Here is a 10,645-nt window from a genome sequence, read left to right on the forward strand (position 1 = left end):
CTGGATCTCAATCGCTTTTCCCTCCTCTCCCTACCCCAGGCTTCCACAATGCCATTACTTGAGGATAGCTGGTTCCTCCAAGGAAGTGGGGGTGGAAAAGAAAGGTGTTTCCCCAAATCTTACCAAGGAATAAAAGAAAGGCAGGCTTTAAATTTGTGGAATCTCCCTAAGTCCAAAAAGGATTGTTAATTAGTGGGATACCAGGCCCTGACTGCTTTCCCCTAGACAATAGACAATATTGCCCTCGGGCCTTTTGCAATAATTTCTGTCATTTTTCAGTCATGTCCAACTTTTGATGACCCCATTTGGTGTTTTCCTGGCAGATGCTGTCATAGTTGGTCATTTCCTTGTCCAGCTCATTTTATAGATAAGGTAACTATGGCAAACAGAGTTAAATGAGTTTTCCTGCCTCACACAGCTAGCAATTATCCAAGGCAGGATTTGAAATCAGGATGATGAGTCCTCCTAGCCCCAGACCCAGCATTCTTTCCACTGCACCTCCTAGGTGCCCCATTAAACCATAAAACTGACTAAAACTAAAATAAACCAAGGACATATGGGTGTAGCAGGAGCACACAGCACAAGGGTCCCAAAAGCAGAGACATCTTCAGGGCACTGTGGTAAAATATGAAAGTTTTTAACAGTCGGTTAGGATAACTGAAAGACGCCAGTTTTTCAAGGACCACCCTTTTGGGGAGGAGATGAACAGTCCGCCTGCTGCGCATGTCAGACTGCCTGCCGGGTTTTTGACTTCCGGGGTGGAGAGAACGAGAGTAGCCTTTTTGCCTGCTTGGCTGGACTCCTGGCGGCGTGGCACAGACGGTCTCCCTCTCTCCAAAGGTGGCCTTTTCGGTTTGGTGAATTTTTATAAGGAATATAGACTAAGCCTAGATTTAAGACGATTTGTACTGTATTTCTATTTTCCTATCCTTCTAATCAACAACACCTTATATACAATAAAGGCTCTATCTAGAAAACCAGAAGCTTCTTCCATTTACTAGTCTGGGAGATAAATTAAGGGAAAAGTTAAGTAGGGGAGATTTATGATCTAATATCCAATTTTAAATCTCACAGCACCAATGTCTCAGGGACTTCCCCTGAGCTGGAGTCAGGCACTTCTGCTCCAAGAGCCCCCACACCCCCAGCTGCTTTGCCTAAAGAGATCCCCAAGGGGCGGGCCTGCAGACACAGGGACATAAGCTAGGGCTGGGGGCAGAGCAGGCACAGGGCAGGAGACACTGCACCATGGAGTCCCTGTCCCTGCTTCTCTGCGGGCTCCTGATGCTCCTGGTCCCAGGTGAGAACAGGGGACAAGACAACATGTGGATGGGCCATTTTTCATAAGATGAGAGAATTCAAAGGAGCTTAGAGTCTCTGGGGACATGAGCCAGCACAGTCTGAGGGGGGATGTAGATTCCTAGGAGGTCAGTAGGGTTGGCAGGGCCAGGTTATCTGGGGGCCAAGTGTCCCAATGGAAGGAGACTCTGTTCTGTTTATTTCCTGTTGGTTGATTATTAATTCCTGCTTTTAGGTTCCAGGGGGCAAATTGTGCTGACCCAGTCACCAGCCTCAGTGTCTGTGACCCCAGGAGAGAGAGTCACCATCAGTTGCAGGGCCAGCCAGAGTCTCAAACACAGTGATGGAAACACTTATCTCAGCTGGTTCCAACAGAAACCTGGGCAGTCTCCTCGGGGCCTCATTTACACACTTTCCAACCTGTACCCAGGAGTCCCTGCCAGGTTCAGTGGCAGTGGGGCTGAGAAGGATTTCACCCTCACCATCAGCAGTGTGGAGGCTGAAGATGGGGCCTATTATTACTGTTTTCAGGCAACTTTTATTCCTCGCACAGTGCTACAGCCCCGAACAAAAACCTCCCCAGCCTAGACTGGCCACTCAGGGAGGCTCAGCTGCCTCCTCTGCTTCCTCTCCTGCAGCAGCTGCTGGGCTGCCTGCTCAGGTGCAGGGTCTCTGGGGCTGACCCAGGGAAAGAGACTCAGGGCTCAGTGGAGAGGCCATGGACTGAGAGCTCTGTGTCCTGAGTGCTCTTGCTCCTCTAAGGAAAGAACCAGCCCCTCCCAGCCTGGGCCACCCTACTGTATCCTGGGCCTGAGGCACTTCCCCATTTGTATTTCCTCTATCTCCCCACTGAAAGAGAAACAAAGAGGAAGCCAGAAACCCCTGGCCAGAGGTGCATCTGTGTTTTCTTCCTTGCTCTATATTCCATAGAAAGTACTCACTCATGGACCCAGGAATTCAAGAAGAACAGGCAGCAAGCAGCCTAAGGAAATCAGTCAATGGGCCAAGCTTCAACTTCACATCCTGCACCCATTTTCTTTGACCTGGTTTTTAAATCAGATTTTTTTAATCTAATTTTTTATCTAGTCATGCTAGGGGACATGGGGAGATCTCTCTGGATTCTCCTCTGCCCACCATCTTCTAAGACAGACTTCAGTTCCTACAAAGGAGGAGGATACGCGGGCAGCTAGGTGGTGAAGTGGATAGAGCACCAGCCCCTGGATTCAGGAGGACCTGAGTTCAAATCCAGCCTCAGACACTTGACACTTACTAGCTGTGTGACCTTGGGCAAGTCACTTAACCCTCATTGCCCTGAAAAAAAAGAGAGAGAGAGAGAGACAAAGGAGGAAGATAAGACAATAGTGCAAGGAGGCTGGCCACTCTTCTCTCATCATAGAGAGGGTGTCTAGTTAGGCTTATAATTATCTTCCCCATTTTAATAAAGTTAGTCTAAGAGAACTAATTTTTAAAAGTGCAACCTGAGTAAACAATCCTAGTTGGGTTCTCTTGGCTGGAGAAGAGCAGGAAAGGACCTTAGGTGTTACTGAGTCCAACCTCCCTCCCCCACCCCAATTTTACATATGAAGAAACTGAGGGGAAGAAAATGACTTGCCCACAGTCACACAACTGTTATGCATCCAAAGTGATATTTGAATCCTCCTGACTCCAAACCCTGTGTCCTATCCACTTGTCTACACAGAGGAAGGCAAGAGTCCCCTGAGCTTGATACCTCCTTCCTCTCTGGGGGCGGGGGGGGGGTGAGTCTTCTCTTGAGTAAGGCTTGGAGTGCCCTCATATCTACAGGGTTAGGGATTTACACATTTATCCGGCCTTGTAGTCCAGAGAAGCCAAGCCAAACCATCTCTGACCACTTCCAAGGCACCAGAGATTCATCCCCTGAGCTGGAGTAGAGAGGCTTCATTATCACCTGCCTCTCCCCAGCCCTCTGTTCACTCTATCCTGCCTAATGCAAGAATGGAAGGCTGTCCTGAGGAAGAGCTGGGTTGTGGGGACTGCTCTGGGAGGGGCCCTTTTCCATTGCAGGCTGATGGGCAGCTTTGGGGCAAGGGGGCATTCATCCAGACCCTTTCCTGTGCCAGATTCTCTCTTACTCTGGATGGAGGCAACCCTTCTGGACTGGGAGCAGGGAAAGGAGCTGGTATAAAGTTGGTGCAGGAGCTCAGATGCCCCCAGAAGAGGCCAGGCTCAGAGACAGGCTTCAGGGACATCCAAACCTTGACATCCCAGGGCCCTGAGAGGCCTGGAATGTGGCATTTTTCTTCAGGAATTGCCCTCCCTGTGTCCTGAGCTCACACTATTTTCCCCAAGGTCTAGAACTGTCCAGACCTTGTACAGTGAGGTGTTCTGGGCAGGTCCTTATTCCTCCCTTGAGACTGAGAACTAAAGCCAGGATTGCTTTGAACTCACAAGGCTGCCCTTCTCAAGGACCCAGAAACCAAACTTGGAAGGGGGAGGATGTACTGGGGGAAGGAATAAGCATTTATACAGGACCTATTCCACCTGATTTATCAATTGTGCAGGTACTATACGATGATCCCCCCCTTCCAACTGCATAAATACTCTTGTTCTCCAGATCTCAGTGGAATCTCTTGAAAGGTTTCCCAAGCAATGCCTGTAACCAGCTGCTGAAAAGAAATAAAAATGGGTGCTTGTCTTTATGTTTTTGTGGGGAACAGGTTTCTGGTTAATACTCCTTAAGTTCAAGGGAAGGGTTACTTGTATAATGATGGTTGTGGGCTGAGTCTCCTTAATAACACTTATTATACTGAATATGCCTGACCCTTTGAGATAATGATGCAGGGATATGATTCCTTTTGACCTTGATTTAAAATGATAGGGAAACAATGAGTGAGTTTTCCTGCCCACATAAGGCCACAATAATGGACACTGCAAATTGCAGACTAGATTAATGAATTTTTATTCTGAGGTCAAATCCAGATTTTATCATCAGAGTGATCTCAATTCTCCCAGGTTGGTTTACCTTTCTAGAAAGCAATAAGCAATTTAAACAAGACTCTTGGTTGTAATCAATCTTTTATCCTTAAGTTCCAAGGTTAGCATTAAACCACATACTATGATTCTATTTCAGATTAAGCGGAACAATATACATAATTTCAACCTATCTAGGTCTAAGGGTAATTAATTTACATCTTAGAAGAATATCCATGTTGGTACTTTCCATATTAAGCCTCATCCTTCCACAAGGGGAAAAACTATCATAGTCCATTTATCTACCATCTTTTATTAGACAAATTAGTAGTTTTAGTAAACATCCTTTCAAAAACACTTGTCCAGATAGTATATTAAATCCCGTATTGATAAAACAACCAATCAAAGTATTTATTAAATGTCCACCATTTTTCTGGCACTATATTGGACCCACAAAGAATAAAACAATCCCTACTCAAGTTTACATTGTCACCTCAACTGTCACTTAAGAATAGCTAGTGTCAGTACCAAGAGGAACATAAAAGAAGGTACAATTTATTTCCTTTTAATGCAACAATTTAGTTGATCACAAAATCTCACCTCTTGACTCTGGCATTTAACGAAGGATAAAATTTTAGAAAGAATTCTCCCAATTACTTGCAGTTATTCTCCAGCATAAAATCCGTTTAGTAAATTGTCTACACTTCAAAGGTGTTTTCCAGAGTAATTATAATCATGGGGTTTTTCTTCAGTATGAATTATTTGACGCTTCTTAAGGTTCTGAGGGCTTTTCCATGTTCATTACAACCTGCTATAGTGTACAGAGCACTGAAACTTGGAATCAAGAATGCCTGGGTTCCTATTATGAAGAAAATTCTCTGTCAAGTTTAAGGTACTATATACAGGTTATGATGAACAGGATACTATCAGAAAAACCTAGAAAGACCTATATGAACTGAAGCAGAGTGAAATGTACTGGTATACAAAATAACAGCAATAGTGTAAGATGATCTGCTGGGAAGCATGTGGTTATTTTCAGCAAGTCAATGATCCAATATAACCCTGAAGGACTTACGAAAATTGCAACCCATCTACAGAGAAAGAACTGATAGTATCTGAAAACAGATGGAAACACATCTTTTAATTTATTTTTTTCCTCTTTGACAATTCCTTAATCTGAAGTTTGGTTTTTTGGTTTTTATTTTACTGTTTTCTCTCACAACCTAGCTAATGTGGGAATATTTTCCATGACTACTCATGTATAACTTATTTTGAATTGCTTGAGTTCTTGTGGGTAGGGGGTGGGAATGGAGGGAGGAAGAGAAGTTGGAACACAAAGTTTTAAAAAATTGATGTTAAAATTTGTTTTTACATATATTTTGGAAAATAAAATTCTATTCAATAGGAAAAAAAAAAAAAGAATGCCTGGGTTTGAGTCCTACCTTAGACACTTACTGGTTGTAGTATAGTACCTTAACCTCTCTGATCTTGTTTCCTCCATTGTAAAATAAAGAGTTAGGACTCAATCTCTAGGTTCCTACTAGCATGATCTTAGGAAGTAAAAGATGTTTTGTAGATTGTTTTAGATCAAGGGTTTCCCAAATACTAAATCATATTCATAAAGTCTCTCTTCCATATATATGTTACGTCTATCAAAGGTTTATTTCAGACTGAAAGATTAACAATATTTATTATATTTAAAGAATTTTTCTCTAGTATGAACCAACTCTTAGTCTTTAATGTTGTTTTCATTTTTTTAAAGGTATTAATGTTTTGTTTTTATATTTACCACATTTGCAGATGACCCCTCTTATGACACCTCATGTAATACAGTAAAACAATTTTGGAAAATAAATGAGTGACCTCATCTCAAAGTGAATACAATATTCCACAACTATAGCACCACCCAAATCTCTATTTTTTTCAAATTGTCTTTCAAAATTAATAAATATATATTTTCTCTTTTCCACCTCCCATACACCCCAAAAGAAAAACAAATACCTTATAACAAACATTCATAATTAAGCAAAACAAATTCCCTCACTGTCTGATTACTAAAAAAAAATAGTCACATTTTGCACCCTAAACCCATCACCTTTCTGTCCGAAGGTTGACAGCATTTTTCATTATGCCTTCTGGATTCATGAATGATGAGGTAGCAATCATAGTTTTTACATCTTTTAAAATAGTTTATCTTTATGATGTGATAAACTTCTGCTTCCGTTCATTTCATTCTTCAGTTTATAAAAATATTCAAAATTGCTATTTTTAACATTGATGTTAAAGTATAAATAATTTTGGTTTTACTCACTTCACTCTGCATTAGTTCATGTAAGCCTTTCTATGTCTCTTTGAAATTCTTATAGCACAATAGCATTTCATCAAATTCATATCCACAGCTCATTTAGCCATTCACCAATTTATAGGCATCCCTTAGTTTACATGATTTTGCCATAGGCAAAAAAAGAGGTGCTATAAATACTTTTGTACATATAGGATTTTTTCCTTTTTAAAAAAACTTTTCTATATAGGGCTAACAATGGTATAACTATATAAAAAGGCACACACTATTTAGTAACATCTTGTGTATAAATTAAAATTTGCTTTCCAAGTACTTGTACCCATTCACAGTTTCAGAAACATTTTATCAATATTCCTGTTTTCTCAGAACCCTTCTACTATTTACCATTTCCCTTTTTTGTCATCTTCACTCCCCTAATGGGTGTGAGGTAGAATCTCAAAAGTGCTTTAACATGAATTTCTCTAATTAGTAATGATTTGGAGCATTTTTTTAAGTGGCAATAGTCTTTGGATGTCTTCCTTTGAGAAATGCCTCTTCATATCCTTAAACCATCTATCAACTGGGGAATAGCTCCAATGCCTATAAATTTGAGTCAGTTCCTTATATCTTGGAAATGAGACCTTTATTAGAGAAACAATGTATTTTTTCTCCACTTAAGTTTTTCTTTCACTTTCAATCTTAATTTTATTGGATCTGTTTGTGTAAACTTTTATGTAATCAGAAATTTCCATTTTATCTTCAGTGATTCTTTATTCTGTATTTGATAATTGTAACGATTGGAATAACGCCACCTGCTGGATACTTACTGTAGAGGAGTTCTGCCCATGAAGGGAAGGTCTTTGAGGGCAAGACCAGGAGTCAGGAAGTGACGCGGGCTAGTGGGAGGAGGAAGGAAGAGACTGGCGCTCAGTCTCGCTCTCTTTCCTGGGGACGCTGGCGGAGAAGGGAGCTAGAAATGTGCTCTCCCTTTAATAGATAGGAATCTAGGCCTTTCTCTCTCTTTACCAAATTCTTATTCTCCTTAATAAATGCTTAAAAGTCTAACTCTTGCTAAAGCTTATAATTTATTGGCGACCACTCATTAGATATTTTAGACAGACTAGCTAGAATTTTAGCCCTTAACAGATGGCTGACCACGAAGAGGAAAGCTAACCCTCAGTCTTCTTCTGATCTTCTGGTTGGGTAAGAAATTTCCCCTCCCTCTCCCTTTAACTGCTAAGTACTGGTGTACTGGCTGTGTTTTCCTTTAAATTTTTTCGAATGGACCTTTTAAACTCCCTAATTATCCTATTTTTGATTTTAGTCTGTTTAACCAGACAAATGGGAGATAAGATCATGTTAATGCTTTGTTTTTGTGGATTTTCTATTTTTCTTTTTATTTTTGTTAAAAGAGCCAGCAACTTACTCACACAAGGAAATATCTCTCCCTCTCCCAACCATGCTTTTTCAGAGAAACCTGAAGAGATTCCCGCAGCTTTTCCCAGTTCTAACAGTAATTGTTGCTTTAATTTTGCATGCCTGGAGGCAATGACCCACCCTCTAGAAGCTTTTAATCCCCTAGCACCTGGAGGCAAAGTGGGGGAAGAGGAATCCAGGCCTGAGTTCAAAATCAAGTCTGATTCAAATTGCTCTGGTCCCTCCCCTCCTCTCCAGACCCCACCCTCTACTCCTCCTATGGCCAAGCCCATAGCTTCCCCTGCCTGGGAAGTCCAGAGATCTGGTGCACATGCTCAACTTTTTCTACCTGCATTTGCAGCTTCAGGCTCAGCCCTTCCCCGGCCTGGCTGTGCTTTTGAGACAATCTTAGAAAACTCTTTAAATTCCAGATATGCTCGTTTTGTTCATAATTTTGCTAACCTGCTTTTGTCTTTCATTAGTAATCTTATAAAGCATTTGTATGGTGAAAAGACTGACAGACAATATAGAGGGGTTAAAGAAGAAAAACTTAAGCTGAATAAGAATGACAATCATCAACATAGTTCAAGACTCTGCTTTTGCCATGGAAGGGTATATATTTTACAGAAATGTAGAAGTAAGCAGCAAGGTATTGATATGAGTATTGGGGATTTTAGATATCGGAATCAAGAGTGTTCTGAATTCACTCAGATTATTAATGTCAGTTCAGAGGTTACATAGGATTTCTATGCTATTACATATACATTTTGGAATTAATGGTATAGGTTTATTTTCATAGAGATTTTAATGCTTTTGAGATTGTGTCTTATACTTAGTTTCTAAAACAAGGAGAATATTTGTAAAAGCTTTTTATAGTCATGCGATCAAGTTTATATTTTGTAATACTCTTATTAATATTAAGTTCATATTCATTTAGATTTCCCTAGTTTGAATTTCATTGTCTTTTATTATTCCACGTGTATTTTCTTCTATTCATTCATCTATCTAATTTTGAAACATGGTTTTGATTTCATAATACAATGTTAATTCTAGGAGTATTGTGCTCCCATATTCTGAGTTATTTGTTTTTGCTATTTTTTCTCAACTGATTATTTGATCAAACTCTTTAAAGCATTTCCCTGGCAAATTGTTTGCCATGGCAAGTGTAAATTGATTCTAGAAGTATTATTTTTGATAAGCATATTCCAAAAAAAAAAAAAAGAGAGGGGAACATTTGTAAAAGTTCTTTTTTCAAAAAAAAAAGTTTTCATTGAGATTGTGTTGTGCTTTAACTTCTATTTAAATATGTTCTGATTTTTCACAAAAGTAATAGCATACTAAGTAAAAAAAAGGGGTATTATTTGAAATTGTTGCATAATTATATATTATATTCTCAGTCAAGATGTATTCACATTTTTTGCAATCATTTATTATCCTCAATTTTAAATCCATATGAAACTTGGATTATGGGAACTTATCATTTAAGACATTAATTGCCTTTATTCTGAGTTATCAGATGCCAGTTGGCCAAGATGCCATCCAATCACAAGAGGAATACATGCAAAGAGCAGACACTGAACTGTTACATGAGGGGAGACATGCACGAAGTTAAGGTATGGCCGAGGGAACGGCTTTTGACAAATGTTGAGGTTGGATTCTCTTGGTTTAATATTTTATTTTATTTTTCCCCACAATATTGTACGGATGGCTGGAAGTATTGATCCCACCCATCTCACTTCTACACCTGGCTTCTATGCTCCCTCCTATATGCCTGATGCCATGGACATCTCAATCGTATGCATCTGATTAAGTCTGACTCAGTTTCCTCCAATATGTTCGGTGGCATGGACATATATTCCATCCACCTATTTTAAGCCTGGCATACTGTATGGGCAGTACATATTGCTCAAGTGTGGGAATGCTCATATCCCATCATTTCTCTGTTCTTTTATGGTAACCCCCATAATTATCTCAGGTGTCATGATAAATACAGTGTTGAATTTGGCCTTGACACCTGTTACCAATTATATTAGATTTTTTAATTTCTCATAATGGCATGAGGATAATTAGGCAGATGATGCAAAAAGTGATGAAACAAAGATAAAAAATTATTTTTAATAATTAATATCACAGCAATTGTCTTCTCAATTACCCTCCATAAGGGGGGGGGACTATAGTAATATTATAATTTTAAAGAATGGTTCAATTTTTGTTTTATTATATGTTTCATGTGTAACAACTAAGATTCTGAATTCCCTTAGACATGTTTTTGAGAACTTTCATTGTTTGATTTGATTATTGACAAAGCTATTTTAAAGTTGTGTTAAGCTCAATTTTGTAGGAAGTTTTCCTGGCTGATTACCAGCATCCACACCTCAACCCCTGAAAAGATTTCCATTCCACGACTACACCTAGAGGACATCTAAGAAAAGACTTTCAGAGACTTTAAATGAACAGTTTTGATTTGTTGTTTTTGGTTTTTTTTCTCTTTCTGTTATAATATACACCATCTGTAACATGTATTCTCTGCAGAGGCCCTCCCTTTGCAAGACTAATGTCAAAGCGTCGGTTCATGAGGACAAAAAAAAAATCGCCCCTCTGGACAAAACTTTCCTCTCTTCCTTTTCTATATTGTCGTTCACATATTATTAGTTAGCTTACTGTTCCGTCAAGGAAACATTTTGTTTCTTGAGGAACAACAGG

At 39.7% G+C, this 10,645-nt stretch overlaps 1 gene segment (V, D, J or C); it reads left to right on the top strand.

Annotated features, from left to right (window-relative positions):
• The first annotated feature begins 1,245 nt into the window (after nucleotides 1-1,245).
• LOC122739575 lies at nucleotides 1,246-1,884 on the top strand. The segment is given in 2 exon segments: nucleotides 1,246-1,297; nucleotides 1,532-1,884. Coding segments are annotated over 2 exon segments (405 nt in total).
• Nucleotides 1,885-10,645: the final 8,761 nt, after the last annotated feature.

Source organism: Dromiciops gliroides, chromosome 2 (genome assembly GCF_019393635.1).
Source record: "Dromiciops gliroides isolate mDroGli1 chromosome 2, mDroGli1.pri, whole genome shotgun sequence".
Taxonomy (NCBI): Eukaryota; Metazoa; Chordata; class Mammalia; order Microbiotheria; family Microbiotheriidae; genus Dromiciops; species Dromiciops gliroides.